The sequence below is a fragment of the Passer domesticus genome, chromosome 5 (genome assembly GCF_036417665.1).
Source record: "Passer domesticus isolate bPasDom1 chromosome 5, bPasDom1.hap1, whole genome shotgun sequence".
Lineage (NCBI taxonomy): Eukaryota > Metazoa > Chordata > Aves > Passeriformes > Passeridae > Passer > Passer domesticus.
Window position 1 is genome coordinate 42,355,623 of NC_087478.1, and position 17,459 is coordinate 42,373,081.

The 17,459-nt window shown below is 38.1% G+C and overlaps 1 protein-coding gene across 6 annotated transcripts in view; it reads right to left on the bottom strand.

Annotated features, from left to right (window-relative positions):
• Positions 1-17,459, bottom strand: part of EEA1 (early endosome antigen 1) — a 62,730-nt gene that overhangs the window by 35,685 nt on the left and 9,586 nt on the right. Inside the window, exons 3-7 of one of the 6 annotated variants that reach the window (XM_064419702.1) lie at positions 16,298-16,420; positions 5,286-5,413; positions 1,423-1,477; positions 1,229-1,294; positions 349-388 (exon numbers count right to left, since the gene is read on the bottom strand). In XM_064419702.1, coding sequence (XP_064275772.1) covers positions 349-388; positions 1,229-1,294; positions 1,423-1,477; positions 5,286-5,413; positions 16,298-16,420 — 412 coding nt within the window. Of the gene's footprint in view, positions 1-348; positions 389-1,155; positions 1,295-1,422; positions 1,478-5,285; positions 5,414-9,582; positions 9,666-10,717; positions 10,854-16,297; positions 16,421-17,459 lie in introns of those variants that run through there. The other 5 variants (XM_064419706.1, XM_064419705.1, XM_064419704.1 and 2 more) reach the window with 5 other exon arrangements.

Consider the following 17,459-nt stretch of genomic DNA (forward strand, 5'->3'; position numbering starts at 1 on the left):
AAAAATGCTATAGTTTATATAGGATTGTGCTACAGTATATATCTGACTGCTTGAATATATGAAATTATTAAAGAAGTGTTCAAAATGCCTCATGATAACTGCTTTCAGATTCAGAACTCTGGTTTTGCTTCTAAAAATTTCAAACCCTGAGCCTCTGGAACATTTCCCCAGACTACTGCTTAACATAAATAGCTCTTAATAGATATTACAATTTACTTTTTTTGCCAGTAATTGTAATATTCCAGCTTTCTAGCTCTTTAATTTACCAAAAGTGCTGATTTACCTAAAAGCTAAACCAAACTAAATTCCAAAGCAGTGCAGAAATTAATATAATAAAATGTTAGCCACCTGTAGATGTAGCTGTTGTCAATCCATCAGATTTAGATTCCTTAAGAAAACAGAATAAATGCACCATTAGACAGTAGGAATAAAAACTACTACTTCCAAAGTTCATCCATTTTTTGGAAAACACAGGGAAACAAAAACATCTGTGCTCAAATACTGCACAGCAGTATAAAAATACCTAAATTCAAACAGCTACATTTGGAAGACTGGAAAAGGCCAAGATGACTTTTCATTTCACGTATCACTACACTATTAAGGTTTCCTCTCATAAGACTCCATTAAGAATAACCTCCCCCTCTCTTTCCTCAATATAGAAATCTGTCCTAAAAACAGAAGTTACAGACATCAAGAAGTACATCCTGAGAGGGAGCTTTGACAGAAAGCAGTTTCTGAGGCTTGTAACTAACCCGCATCTAAGCAGCTCATAGTAATAAAAAAAGCAAGAGTTTCCTTCAGGGCACAACACACCACAATTTGCCTTGCACTATCTTTTGAGCTCAGCTGGATACCTATGAAATATCACTGCTGTTTTCCAAAAGTTCTTACAAGAAAGACTCTATAGCCTTTTCTCATAAAAGATGAAACACCACATTCAAGTTACTTTCTTTAAAAAATGAGTTCTGAATAAGCTCAACAGAAGGAAAAGTCTGAACCGAACTTGTAGTGAGTAGTATGGAAGAATCGTTATCTATTCTGACTTTGTTCTTTACATTTATATATATACAGTTACATTGTGTAGAGATAACTAGCTTTGCTTGCAAGAACATGTCAATATTTAAATTACAGAACTAACTAAATCAGGCCACGTGCCTTACAAAAAAGGTTTTAATCTTCAATGTCAATGCTGACGATAAACCTGCTTCAAGTATTTTAAAGCAATTACTTGCTGCCGCTGCCCCTGCAATTTCTCTAGTTCTTTCTTCAGCTCTTCTGAATACCATCTCTCCTCCTGAGGGGGAAAATTATAACAAAAAAAAAAAGAAGATGGGAAGAGAAACTATAAATTTGGTTGCTTAAGACAGTGGAACACTTCAATTTGAAACAAAGAACCAAGTGCAAGTAAAATACATTTCCAACCTTCAGCGAAGCTTGCAAGTCTTGGACTTCTTGTCGGAGCAGTGATACTTCATCTCTGAATAAATATATCCACAGAGTGGAGAAAATGAATAAAATGAATACACAGTGGTTACACTTTGTCAATTACATACAAGTTGTAATGTGTGTTAACTGGACTGATAGCCATGTACTACGTAAATATAACTTACATAATTATAAATATCTATTTTTAGGAATTTTTTTAAACTTTGAAGAAACAAGATTAATATCACTTTGTACATCTCCTGAAAAATGCTAAACATATTAAATGGATAAGTAAAGAAATAGATAAGAAAAAAAGTCTCACGAAAACAGAATGTAAATCTAAATCAGTGCATCAGCTCAACCACATGAGTTCAAAATGACAAAGCTATGCATTCGAACATTTAACTGGTTTGCATGCCTCTGCATGGAACATTTAACTGGTTTGCATGCCTGTGCACAAAAAGGACAGGTTTCATCTTCTTCACTTCCCATATCATGTAAAGGAACACTGCTAAGTAACAGCATGCTATCTTACCCCTGAAATATGCAGTTTCATAATTTTTCATCCACACAGAAATTTGGTATGCCCCACAGACATATTCACTTAATGGTCTGAATATTTAAAGCCTTAGAATTTTAAATTCTCACATTTCATGCTCAAGCCTCCAGCCACACAAGAACACACCATGGCTATAACTGTTAGTATTGATTCACACAGCACCCTTCAAAATCACAAGTCTCCTTACAGAGTTGCACAACTATACACAGAAGAATAATGTTGCATTACTGAGATACAGCCACTCCAAAACTACAAGGGTAGTTTGCATTAAAATAATGCAAATATACTCTTATTGTTTGTACAGTGGCAACACTAAGGGTTACACAGAATATATATGTGAGGGTACCAGTGCCAACAAACCCTCTCACTTTGAAACCATAAAATTTTATTTCTGCTGGTGTGCATTATCCCCTCCTCCACAGATGTTCTCTCAAATTATCTCCTACTTAGGAGAAAAGAAACCACCAATGCAAGTTATTCCTCAGCTAAACTTGTGAGGAATAAATTCAATCTACATTAGCATATTAACATCAGGTCAGGGTCATGAAGTAACAAGTGAAACATGCATTTCAACCAGTGGAGAAAGAACTCCAAGGTGGACCACTTTTAATGACAAAACAAAGATGGGATATTGGGAGATTTAATTTTTTTCAGAGGAAAATTTTGTTATGTACTCATTATTCTGCCTGTGTGATACATTTACTGGAGGTTTGCAAATACAACTTTACTGAGGCAGGTGTAGCTGCATTCCAAAACCTGCACATTGGTTGTGGGTGGAGAAGAGGGAGCTACTTGCTCCTCAGTACAAGTAAATGAGCTAAGACTCAGATCTCAGATTATAAATAAAAAAGCAGGTGGAACAGCCAGCTGTATTGAAGTTGGACTGAACATACACCAGACCTGCAATACCAAAGCATTTAATATGTTCTTCACAGTACACTGAATGGTTTGAGTTGTATAAAGCTAGTTTGTAGTAGAGATAAGGTGGAGGGGAGGAGAAAGGAATGAGTTTGCAATGTAAGGAGCCTTCTACAGCAGTTGCCCTGATAGCCCCAACAAAGTTTTGCTCAACTATTCTAAAATGAAACCTGAATTTATGGAAAATGTATTGCGTGGAGGGTGTTCAGGGGAATTAGTGTAAAGGATCACTACAGGCACTGTAACTTTGCTTTTCTTCCCATCATCCAAATCTCCTTTTCTGCTAGTGCTGTGACAATCTCTTTCTCCTCTCAGAACATCCGAGCCTACCGACCAGAAAAACCTTAGTGCCTTTTCATTATGGTCCACTCAGTTTCCCACTTGTAAAGCCAGGGCCTCCACCCTAGTACTGAGTACTGATGTCCTTGCTGAATCACACTGTGGGGGGAGTTACATTATTTACTCTTGAAACTTATTTATCATAATTTACTGGGGAGTGGGAGGAAGAGGAAACTGTGTAATTCCCTGCAATTAACTTTTCCTATTGGCTACATATGGAATTTCACCTCCCCATCTTGGTCATAAGAATTCCATATAAGCTTCATACATGGAGAGCACGTGGAGTAGCTCCCTGCTGCAGGCCACAATATTTCTTTAATATGGAATTCCAAGGCTTGGAAGAACATATTTATGTTGAATGAGAGTCTTCTCAAGCAAACATGCAAATGAGTAGCATTAAAGAACACCACACTAATAGGAAAATATAGCTCATGTGTTACACAATGGCTCTCACCAGACTCCCTTTATTCCATCTAAATTCCTTGACCTTGTCCACTTTTTCAATTATGTGAGAGAAAACAAAACTATTTGTCCTTAAACTGTCATGAGCCAGGGAAAAATAACTAAATTTCACCAGCCAACATCTGGCTGACTTTGGAAATTTGCAGGCATAAAAATAAGTATTTCATAAACTACATAAACAATATAGTTATGACCAATAATTTCCCCATATGAATGCTATTATCCTACAAAAGTATCACTTCAAGTCCAAGTTGAATTACTCCAAAAAGACTTAAATCAGGCATAAAAAGAATATTCATTATTGAATAAATGTGCACTTCAGAAGCCCATATGACTTCATTACTACCCTATCACTTTATCCTGTATAAAGCCCCAATTTGGATTTCTTTTGATGCAGCGGCTGACAGAGAAGGCAGCTATCCACAAGGAAGGAGTCATCCAAGACCTCTGCTAATGCTGGCTCCTACTGGCTTGCCAGCTTTGCTCAGATCAGATACAGATCTGCATTTGGGCAACAACTGAAACGTTATCTTCCAACTCTTTTCTCACCAAACAGTCACCCTCTCTTGAGTTAGTTACATAAATATATATATGTCTTTCAATGTCATTATGCGTCATTTTGGGCCATATTTCTGCCTGTGACAAAACATTTGAACTCTACTTCCCAAGATCAGCAGAAGCGACAGGGTCATGTGCTGTGTACCTCTCTGCTGCTCACTCTGAATCTCCTCTGTACAAACCAGGGGAGTCTGGGGGAATGTGACAAAACAGCAGCATGGACTGCTATTTCCAGCAGCACAAAACAAGCACTGAACAGAAAAAGAACTAGCAGGAAGCAAGAGGAAACCTATATAAATTTTACCCCCAAGAAAAACCTTCCCAAAGCAATCAGACTACTCAGTTAAGTATTTCTAGAGAAAGTTTCACATTATCAATTCCTGCTGCATACCACTGCTCTCAAAAATGAAACAACCTGATATTCTTTCTAGAGATGTATTTAATAATACAGTTTTGACCAAAAAAAAATAAATAAACTAATTAAGATTTCTGAAGATCAGCATGGATTTTCTGAAACAAAGAAGGATAATTACTGGCACACATAGAAACTTCTCAGATTTGCAAACAACTAGGTAATAAGGGAAGCTATTTAGGCAAATACTGATATTGTAATTACCCAGTAAGTACCCTAATTAACTAGGGACAAAATTGGGTTTGTTCTCTATCTTTAGGGTTGTCCTCTCCACTCTCCAACGATGATCTTTCAGCTCTATGTTAGAAATTAGGAGAAACCCATATTTTTTCTGCCACACTTGTAAAAATCATGCTGGTCTGTAATGCTGCATTGTCTGCTGAATCAGAAACAGGTGCCTTAATATCATAAACACATGTATCTGATTTTCACTTACTGTCAGATCAGTATCAGACAACATAAGTTACAAGCTGCCTTTTAATCCTTATTGGAAATAGGACATGAACATTTAAATACTTGACTGCCTAAGTTCAAATTAATAAAACCTTCAGTGTAACTAGAAGCAGCTCAACACCAGCACAAAAGCACATGCACAAATGAGTTGTGTTTCACCTTTCTGGTGACAGATGACCTTCCCCTCCGTGAGTTGAATCAATGCCAGAATTATGAACTGCTTCATAGTGCTTGAACAGCTCCTCTGCTGATCCATGAGACTTCATACAGAGAGGACAAATAAAGCCCTATTATAAAAAGAAAAAGCAAACAAAAATATGAAATAAATTTCTTTTCCATCTTATTTTTATACAGAACTGTAAATTTTGTTTGCACATTTAAGAAGCAGTAAATGCAAATTCGAAGATTCATACTAATTCTTTCATGCTCTAATAAGAGGTTTTGCAATTAAAATGTTAGAAAATTCTTGCAAAAGGCATATTCCATCATTCAGTGAGTTTTTTACCCCAACAGTATTATATACTAGCAACAAAATTTTATTTAGCAAAACAAAAAGAACTGTTCTGCAATACCTTTCCCCCCCCGCCACAAAACAACTTACCATACAACTTTTCATAAAATCACATTCTTATTCCAAATAGAAGGTAGCATCTGGAGTTTGGTCCTTAAAAAGGAGATATAACGACCCACTCTAAAGCACAGTTATTCGTAAACTGATTATCTCCATATTGAAACTACTGATTTTAATATGGGCCAGACAACTTTTTACCTTTCATATAATTAATTGGTAAATTTACCTTTCATATAATTAATTCAGATAAATACCACATCAAGAAAATCAGATCTCTACAGCCTTAAGAATCAGAAATCATCCATTTTCTTTCCAGCATATATACTACAAGCTTACCAGAGTGGAAATTTAGCAGATCAATGCCCTCAATCTACCCATTAACCCACAAATAAAAACAGTGTTATGTTCCTCTTTATGTATTTCTAAACATTCATGGAGTGTTCAAGCTGCCACTTACCAGAAGTACCATCCACCTAATTTTTCACAGTTTAGTACATCTGGTGTTGACTGCTGGACTACACACTGGCTCCTCACTCATGTGCTTATCATGCCAACTCTGAGCCCAATTCCCATCCACACTCTAGCCCATAACAGTAATGACACTGAGACATTCCCAGAGCAAGAGCTAAAAATCTCATCTCACATTTAAGACTGCCCATAATTTCAAGCAATGCAAAAGGGAGCTCATGTAACTTTTTTAAGGCCCTCTGTCCCTTTCATTTCAAATATGTATTTTTACATTTATATGTTATCCTTAAGTTTCTTACACCACTACAAACTGTAGTGTAGTCCAACATTAAACCAAGGCTTTCCAGTATCCAAGATGAGAGCACTCCTCTAAATGGGATTATCACACTTCACCTAGCACAGGCTCACATGTGAGTTATGGAGGACACGTGAAGACATGTGGGACTTTTCTGCTCTTAACTTTGCATGTTAACTGATTTAAATATTAGGACAAAGTGAACATAATGAATGTGTATGTTGATAACCACAAATAGCATTCATTTATTAATTTGGCATTCATAGTATTTTGTTTCACGAGTCACTAAGAATCCAACAATATTTACATGGTTTTTACTCAGGAAAACTAACATGCTCAACTACTTAAATGCAACCAAAGCTCTAAACAGAGCCTTCATAACTTCTATTATTCATTTAGTGTTTCAGAATTTAATTACTAAATACAGTTGCTTGTCAAGTCCATCACACATCATATGGAAAACTAGTTTTGTCACAACTAGACCAAACAAAACAGAGTACTCTTTCCTAAGCAGGAAAAGGCATCCAACCTTAACAACCATTTATTTGCAGAGTTGAGCAGCACAGTTTCACTCCAGGTTAAAGCAAGTTAACTAATATATACTTATGTGTACAGAAAATTTGTTCAGCCATTATATTCCCAGTAATGTCTATCTGATACAATTAGCATAGGATGCCAGCAAGAGTGCAAGAACCAGAGGGAGTTGCCAGGCACACAGCAAATGGCAATGAACCATAGAGGATCACAAAATATAGGATTGGATTCTATACAGAAAGAAGTCAATTTCATACAATGACAGTGCTACAGAATCCTTTCAGGATGAAACTCTACTAAGCAGGTCAATGTTGTGTTTAGTTTCTCACTGCTGCGTTTAGTTTCCCAGTGATGGGAAGGTCTGCTGTTCACAGAGAAAAGCTGTTCATAGAGAAAAGCATGTGTTCCTCATAGTTCCAGTAAGTGCATCTAGAAAGAATGAGTGCAGAAAATTGCTCTGGCCTCTCCTTCCTTTTTCCCTTTATCTCTTTTCATTTAAACAGCAAAATCTGGTTTTTTGCTTGGGTTTGGTTTTTCAGGGTGGGGGGGGGTGTTGGTGGTTTTTTGGGGTTTTTTTGTGGTTGGTGTTTATTCTATGCAAATAGGAGCCCTAGAGAAGAGGAAAGAATAGATCACATGCACAATTAGTGCAGGGGGACAGCAATCGTTCATTTCAATTATTGGGCAAAGCCAGCCAAGACTTCCTAGGCAGGCAGGGAGGCAGATTTGAAGGCAAGGTCCACAAGGAAAAGCAGCCAGAGGCAGAGCAGAGCTGCTGAGCAAAGGGAATGTGGGGCAGCTGTGAGCCTGCAGGGTGGATGGGAGCTCTGGGCAGGCAGGCATACTGTCACTGGCAGATGGGAAACATGGACAAAACCTCCTCCCCTTCTTTTTAGAAACTGTCTTCCTCTCATACAAGCAGGGATAAAGCAAGCATCACCCACCCAGTCTCAGGCTCTCCACCAGCACTGTCATGATCGTGGCTGGCCTCAGTTTTGGGGCACCTGGCACTGCTGGAGTCAGCTCTCACGTGCACCCTTACTCTAATGCAGCTTTTGCTGCAGGTCTGACATGCAGGCTCTAACAGAGTGAGCCATCACCCCTCAGCAACAAGGTACACTTGCCATGGGAAATGTTATCATTCCTGGACAGAGGTGGGCAGGAAGACCAGCCCCTACAGACACAGGCAACTTGCATACATACATCAGAGCCTCAAACTGCACAAACCCAGGAACCAGCTGCACCTCACAAACTGATCATACCCAATGTCAACTCTAATGTCAGCAGCACTAATTCAGTTGCCTTTACAGTAGGAAAACCAGAATTGTCAGGGTCCTTCTGGCAGCAGGCAGTAACAGGTAGAAGTGTAAAAGTTGCCTGGATCTGTAACTATCAGCCTAGGTGACAATCTTGTTTGGGAAACTGGGTTGGTGGATCACTAATTTTCTCTTTAAAAAATTTAAAATTAAATACAGCCAAAAAATATCTCTCAGTATCATCTTCAGATGAACTTTGTAAATATGTTCAAAAATGTATTTTACTATTCTAAAGACAAACATGTAAGAAGAGGGACAAAATCTGATGGTCTGAGATGCTTAAATTCAGTGAACATTTCTGTCAATTTCCAGGAATTTATATCAGGTCGAAATATTCCTACATCAGGACCACACCTGTCTTGGATAAAGAGGAGATGGCATAGCTACAACCAAGAGGTGTCATCAGAGCCTGGGGGAGGAGCTGAGGCATCCTTCCCAGTAAGCCTGCACCTGGATGGATACCTTAAAATAACAGACTGCTTTACAGAAGAAGCAAGTGAGAGAGTATCTTAAATTTTGGTTGGTTTCCTTTTAACATGTACTTAGGGATTACTGTGCATAAAGCACAGCCACAGAGAAGCAAAAGGTATTTGACATTCTTCATTTAATAAAAGCAAAGACATCACTTACAGCCCTTTCAATGCTGCACTGTAACTCATGATTCCCTAGCTGATGTTTCTAGTTGAGTTAATCTTTCACTTTACACAGCAAGAAAAGAGCCTAAAAGAAGTTAAAGGATGGCTCCTTGGGTTTGTTTTTATATCTTCTCACCAAGAAATGACAACTCATTGAATTCAAAGATTTTTGCAGATGCCTGCCAGTTTCACAGAAAACAAAAAATAAACCACAACAACTACACTGCACTAGTATTTATCAGGAAAAAGTTCTTGAGATCACCACAGAATTTCTGAAGCCATGTAGGGGAAGAACAATTTTTTTAAAAAGGCATTCAAACCAAACCCCAATATCCATGCACAAACAAACAACTAGGAGACAGCACACAATTTACAGCTCAAAACAGCCCCTGACCCAATAGTCCAGGCATTCCAATGAGATGAGTGAGACACTAAACTTCAAATCCTAATCCTCTACCAAGGGAAACATTCTTCTTTCAGGAGGCCCATGGGCCATGCCAAGCATCAAGCACCACCGGAGTACCATGCTGTTTGCAGCAGGACAGGCCTTCCTCAGTGCAAAGAGTCCAAAACACATCGGTTTCACTCACAGCAGAACAGAAACTGCTGTTGCCATCTTGCTGCAAAGGTTTCATACCTTCTTGATGATTTTCATGAGCAGCTCCTCACAGCACTGATTCTTTCTTCACAGCACAGCCAACAAACTCCATCTCACCTCTCGGCCAGCCAACCTGCTCTTTTATAATACCCCTCTTAATTGGATCCAGCTGTGGCCTATTAAGGGCAGGCTTGTTCTTAATGCTTGATAATTAGCACAGCTGTAACTCCTTAGGGGTGAGATTACCTTCACCATCTCTATTCTCCTACATTTTATCTATCCACAAACTGCTACACAGAAGTTTTGTAGGAAAGCTTCTTGCCTCAGCTTGAGTTATAATGCCAAATTTCACTAAAGATCTCAGACTCCATGAAAGCACCAGAAGATTTTTTTTTAATTTACCTTTCACAAGGTAGACTTACAAATAAGCCCAAAGAACAAAAAACTACTTATCTCCTCTAATATTTGAGATTTATTTTCAAGCTTGATAATATTAAGCTTCTCAGTGCTCTATCTACTTAAAGCCATTCAAGGTAAATTATTTCTTTCTGGTAACATTAATATTTGTATGAATCATTAAGACAGCATTCTTTGGGAAGTATGCCAGGATACTAAAAGCAACACTAGAAGGAAAATCTCACTACAAAAACTAGCGTGGGATTTGGGGGGGGGGGGGGGGGGGTATGTACTAAAATAATTTACAGAGCTATTAATTGTTGGAAGAACTTTGGCCTACAACATTGAAACACAATGCCCAGCAGAAGCAGGGCACAGACCCACAGGCAGACAAGTGCACAACTAGACCAACTGCAGGCTACCACAGAGTCCTCCTAATCCTCACATAAACTATTCCCAGTTTAAAATAATGTAACAGGAAAATGAATGTGTAGGAGTGAAGGGTTTCTGGGTTTCTGTCTTCTCCTTATATTACTCTGTAGGACTACGGGTGATGGGGTTGGCTGTGTAAAGAAGTATTTTGAAAATCTTAGCCTTTCCAAAATATAGTCTTACTTTTAATGATTCTTTTTCATCAGCTGAAGGCTCCCAACTGAGGTTTAAAAAAATCCCAAAATTTGCATGTAGATGTCTACTCCCCAATCACTACCAATGCAGAGCTATTCAACACAGTTAATGGAGCAAGAAACTAGTCACCTGACTGAACAGATGTGTATACCTTAGGTAGGGTCAGCATAACAACTCCCAGGGCTCCATCATCAGTAACTGGAACCTCAGACGCCTACATATAGATGCATTCAATCTCCCTTCTTCTGCCAGCTGCTCTCCTTTTGCCCTGAGCTTTAATGAAATGGTCTTTTAGAGCTAGTATGAAATCTTGCCTTAATTAGCTAATGAGTGAGAGCACAGCTTACTTTACTCAAAGTTCCTCTTTCACAAATTAAAACCGGAGGACGGTTGAAGGACAGTCCCATGGGCAAAACAGTTTTTACGGGATGGAATTCAGATGTGCTCAGGTCCTTAGGATCCAAGAAATAAGGCACCTTATTTAAGTTTTAAAGTCACAGCCATAGCAACTCAGCTTCCTTAGCACCTTCTAGCAATATCTGATGCTAGTGCAGTCAATCCCATTTTAACTGCATAGAATAGAATGAGTGGTCCCATTTAGGATGCTATAATTGCTGCTGATCCACAGCTGTGTGTGGTAGAGAGCCATATAGCACAAATAGCTTCATATAGCACAGAGCTGCATTTACTAATACAAACAAAGCTTCTGCAACATCTTGTATTTTTATTCCAGCACTTACAACATGAGTCAAGCTTAGAGAACCATGGAACTTCACTGCTTCACTGTTTTCCATTCTTGGAAAATATTTAAAACAAAACAGAACATAACAAAACAGAAAAAAAAAAAAACACCTCGACCTCACCACCACAGAGAACCATTTCAGGGTAACTGACACTTCACCATATGGAAAACATTCATGACTGTTCTACTATATACATGCCATAGGACAGCTTAGCCCAAACCAAAAACCAGGTTGCACTTTAACACGCTTGGCATTCACATGACTAGTTTAAATAGATTTGAGTATCTAAGTTACACCATTGGCCTTCCAGAAATACCAGGCCAGCACTCCCAGCTACAGCCTGTTTCCAGTGAGCTCATGAACAAAAAGCCAATAGCAGTGATTGAAGCCCAGGGCTGTAACACCTTCTGGCCATGACCTGTTTGTCCATCTCTCAGAATACACACTTACTCTCACACAGCTGTACTGGTACAATAAGCTGCATGCTGTGAATAAAGTCCAGCATGTTTAGAAAACTGAAAGTAAGCTCACCATTCATGTTTCTTCCACTGCAGGTGAACCTCCACAGTTTGCCTCAATACAAGATACACATCTTCACCAGCACTCAAACAGTAAGTCCAAGCTAAAACCCAGATATTCTCCAGTTACACCATGATTTAAAGGCTGAAACATTTTACATGATGGAAGATCAGAAACTATGTATTTCGGGCTAGCAGAAATAAACATAAGTGATATTTCAGAGCTGAAAGACGCATCAAGTAGCTTCTAGATTGTGTTTTCCAAATATATATCAAAGCAATTAACTGAATCCTCAGGAAGTTCTCAGAAGCAGTTTAAACAGTCTGCCTAGACAGCAAGGGCAAGACTACATTTCATAATTTATTTCAGAAGGCTTACATATTGATTTAAAAAATCATGTTAAAGAATAAAAAAATAGGTCACTCCTTTTGTATATTGCTAAAAAGAAAATACAGTTGACATTTTTCATGTCTTTCACCAAATAAAACCCTTTCCTCTGTGTTTATGTAAACAGGAAGATGACAGTGCCTTTCTCAGATAACGTCTCTATTTAATCATTAGCCAAGTAGGTAAAAAAGGTCATGTTCAGTATAATTAAGACCTGCAGTCCACTTCAATTTTACAAGTATTTAAATTTCTGGACAAAGAGAGCAAAGATGTATTTATAAAGTATTTTATACCAGAATGTAGAATTGATTTCTTCCTAGAAAAGACGCTGGATTCTTCCTGAGAAGAATAGAACCAATATAATTTCTAGTTCAGTTGTCTTATGTTTTTGCTGCTATTGATGAGTAAGACTAGAAGTGTGTCACAACCTACAAGACTACAACTCTGCCATCAGTTAGAAATTCTAATCTGGTGGGATTTCTATTTCTTAAAGAAAAGTCATATTCCATGGCCATGTCAAATCAAATCAGTATCTCTAACTCATCATTATCTTAATACTGTTCAGATATTGAAGGAAGTTAATAATACTAATGTAACTCAATCAATAATTTTTGTTTGCATGCAAAGCAGGTGAGTACTGTTGAGGTGAAAACAGGCACTACAAGCTAATTTGAGAAGCAACTGAAAGAGAATAAAATATCAGCTTTAAAGCATTGACATGATGTTCTGTGCAATAACAGTCTGCAACATTCCAAGGGCATGCATAGAAACAGAAAATTCAATCGATTGCATTTACAATTGGGGGGGAAAATATAAAGAACATGGTCTTTTAAAAGACTGACTTAAAAACCACACATATTTGCACAATTACTACTCCAATTTACATTCTCTGTAATTCTGTTATGAAAAGCCTATTCAGAAAACATCAAGGTCATATCTTGCTTGTATTAGCCAAGAAGCACATTCCTACCAAAAGTCTGGAAATTTATGAAGACTACTCAAAAGAACTGTCTGAAAATTGCCTTAGATTTAGCCCAGTGGTGGGTAAGACAACAGATATTAACAGCTGCTATATTCTAAATGCTGCAGGGATATCATTCAGTGGTTGCTTTGGATGCCTCATAAAAACAGCACAGGAGTTCTCAAACTATGCCTCTGTACTGACTCACTGTTTAGATGTTCTGAACGTCCAACAGAGACTGTCAGGAAATGCAGGACACAGCTTAGAAATGTATCATTCCTTTAAAAGAAAAGAAAACAAAACCGAAGCCACCACACAGCTTTTGTTAGTAACACCACTGTATAGATGGAAGTTGGGAAACAATGTTTGGGAATTTGGCAATGTGTGTGACTTTCATACAGCATTTGTTTGGTTAAGGTGGCTATACATGGACAGATATTTGCCAACATTTTGGTGGTTATTCCTGCAGCTGAATAGGCCAATGTATTTTAAAGCAAGGCTTCATCACACCTTGAGGGGCAGGGGAAGTATTACACTGGCATTTTCACCAGTTATCATAGGATGCAACCCCCAGTTTGAAAAAGAGGGCTGCAGAGAGCTGCTCAAGGAGATGGCCATCAGGCTATAGGCGAGTGGCAAGAAACCTTTTCCACAACAGGACACTGCAGGTGAGAATGCTTGTTACTGAAAACAAAGACCAACTCTCACTGCATGGAGGACAGAGAGGGAGGAAAAGCAAGGAGAACAGAGGGGCACTTGCTGAAGTTTTCATCAGCTGATAGGTGTATCAGTGGAAGGAGGACTAGCAAAGAAACATGTCAAATCTAAAGCAAGGTACCAAGGCTTTTGCTAACCAAGTAACAATTTTTCAGGTCTCACAAAGTGTAACTAAACTCTGGCGTTGCAACACACCCTATCTCCTTGTTTAAGGAGAATTCACTAGCAAAAATCCTGAACTTACAAACTTCTTCAGCACTCTTTCCAACAAAAGGTATTTGAACTCTTCCCAGTACTATGTACTATCCACAGTACTAATCACAAGCAATACCACTAAACATTAACAGTTTAAATAAGGCAAACTGAGCAATATTTCATATGCGTGCTACATAAGATGACACTGACAACATTTTATCATTGTTATAATGTTGTCCCAGAAATGGCAGATTGAATGAGGTGTGACAGCCTCATTCAGGCTGTGTCGCTGTCTCAATGTGTTTGCTACAAATGCAAACTATTCTTTTCATCAGCAAATAATCAGCCTGCTTGTTGATTTCTCAGTTGTCAAACATGTTAAACTTTTCATACTAGTATTGACTATAGTTATTAACAGAATTCCCCACTTTTTCAATGCTTCTAGGCATTCTCACATAATAAAATACCAAACTGAAAAAAAGCCCACACATATATTTACTTTCTTTGTTTCTCATCTCTTACAGATATTTACTGAACCACAATACAAAAAAACACAGCTTTAGCAACAGGAACCAGCAACAGCTAGAAACAAGTGAAATTGTATTTCAAGTGCTACACTCAATACATAGATTTATCAAGTTAAAAGCTGTAATCAGCTCTTGACAAGGGAAAACTACTGACCAAGGAACTGACAAAAAGTCAGTGGAAAAAAAAAAGTCAAAGAGGGTGAAAACCCTGCAGTCAACTCCATAAAATATGCTAAGCACAACCAGCTTAAATAAAACAGTAACTTCTTCAGGTAATCAAACCACCTCTGATGGCTCACGTGCCACAACCTACTGGCACCATTGCATAGGAATGCCACAGCTTATTCAAGCACAGCACTTGCATCGTGACCAGATAATAAAGAAAATAAGAAGTTGACTTGACCACAACAGAGCACTACTGACAGCCTCTGCTTCAACAAGAGGCAGTGAGGAGTTCATCAAAAGTTATGAGCCATCTCAAGTTACTCTGGCTCTGAGAGGTCCCACGCCACTCCAAGAGAGCAGCACAGGTCAGTCTTACCACAGATCTTCCTCACTTTATCAGGTGACACTTCACACTCAAAATGACATCTCAAGTTATCTCTAGAATAATCAATGCATTGAGTCTTTCCATCATTTTTGGGAATAACATCCAACAATTTGAAGTTTTCCCTTCAAAATAACAGCATAAATACACATCAAGTATAAGGAAGATAAAAGGCACTACCTAGCAAATATAACAACAAATGCAATAAAATCACATCACACACACACATCCTAGAACAAACGCTTAGATTTCAAAACTCAGCAAAAGTAACATTGGCAGAAACAATGTAAAACTTCACCTCTGTACAAACCCATTCAGTGCACAGCAAGCTGCCTACCTCCAGAAGTCAATCTACTCTCTCAAGGTTTGCAGCAAAAATAATCAGACAGCTTTGTGCAGCTGGAAGCTGTTAACTTCCAGAATCTAAATTCTTCTAGTTCTGGAGCATAAAACCATGTATTTTGTTTTAGTGTGTAGTTTTACACTGCAAAACTGGAAGAATTTAGAAATGCACTACAATTTACATCTATTAACTAAAACAGCCTTTGCATTTTCTTGGGGGCATTAAAAAATCCGTAAGACTATTAATTTTTTTTCTAATTATTTTTATAATGTTGTTGCAATACATAAGCTCTTATTAACGTGTTCAAAAAGAGAAGTTTCTGAGTTTTTTATATTACCACCCTCTGTTCCCTTTACCCAATGTACTTATCTTGCACTAGAATCCACTCTTAAAAAAGTTAGCTAATAAAAGCTCAAAACACTTCTTTTCACAAAGGATGTGCCTGATTCAGCACTATGTTTATCATGATACTGAGTCTGATGTGAAGACAATCAAATAAGGAAAGTCTTGTTTATAAAAAATCAAGCAAAAGCAATTTAAAAGGAGAAGTGTATGCATCAGTGACTGCAAGTCTTCCAATACTGCAAATGTTTCATATGACAGACAACTGCAAACTAGACATGAAGTAATTCTTCTGCTGACTGTATACTTTGGAATCACGCATATGAGATAAAATTGGATTTAAGCAAGGAATCAAAAGAAACAATTTAAAAGGCTGACACCAGGAAAATATGTCATTAATTTAAAGCAGCCCATCACCAAAGCTATTCAAACAAAATAAACAAGACCCACATTAACAGCTGGGAGGTCACGAAGCTCCTGTCTTCCTTCTGTCCCAGTGTGCTCACTCTGGTAATGTTCAGACAGATCACTGGGACTTACACACACTTTCATACACAATGGACAGATGAAGCCCTGTGAAATGCATATTTAAGATACTAATAAAGACAAAAAAATGCAGATCTGGAATCAAAAGTTTGAATTCTTATACAGAAAGCTCTCTACAATCACCAAAAGCAAAGTCTATTTTCCTTTTGGAGAGAACTTTTACAAACCATAGCAATACCAGAAAGAAAGCAAGAAGGAAGAGTTATTAAGGACATGAAAATAAATAAATCTAAAACACGCCTTAAAAACTAGGACCATGCTGCATACTGCTATGTTTTCCTTACACTCTTGGTGCCCCTTTCATGTGACAGAGGAACAAGCTCCATAAAAAAATCATGAATGGAGCTTTACAAGGCATTATGTCACATCCACCGCAAGGTCTCTCATAAGGGTGCTCAGATGTTTCAGACCAAGAGGGAGGAGTGGTGCAGTGAGATTGCAGAAATGCCTCTATAAATTAATAAGCAAGTCTGCAACAGCAGCAGGAGAGGCTGAGGCAAACCTGTCTAGCTGACACAGTTACATTATACTAAGGAAAGCACCATCTCACTGGTAGACTCACTGCAAGCATGGAATATTTAGCAACCCTGTACTGTTAACAGTTACACTGGGACCTAACCTGCAATGGTAAGAAAGACAGACTCAAATATTTCCTCCTTGGGCAGATTGCACAATGAATAAAAGACTTCATTACAGGGCTACCTGTGACCTGAAGTGCTGATATGGTCACAGACAGGATATGAGCAAATTTTTACCTCTTCTTGAGCAGTTTGAGCAGCCTGAATTCAGACTTTCCTACTCCTTCTGCTTCATACTACAATTCTCAAAAATCAGGATTTATTTCAACCAGGCTTGAGGAGAAAGGAAACATAAAAATCTGCACAGATTTCATAATTAATCTCCATTTGAATATTGCAACAATATAAATTAGAAAATCTAGCCAAGAAACTAGAGTGAAAAGAAGTTAATGGACTTCTGACTGCACAATAATGGGGAACCAGATAGGAATATCATGAAACAAACAGCAAATATTCTGCAGAGACCAACTCTGGTGCTCCTGAAGAGA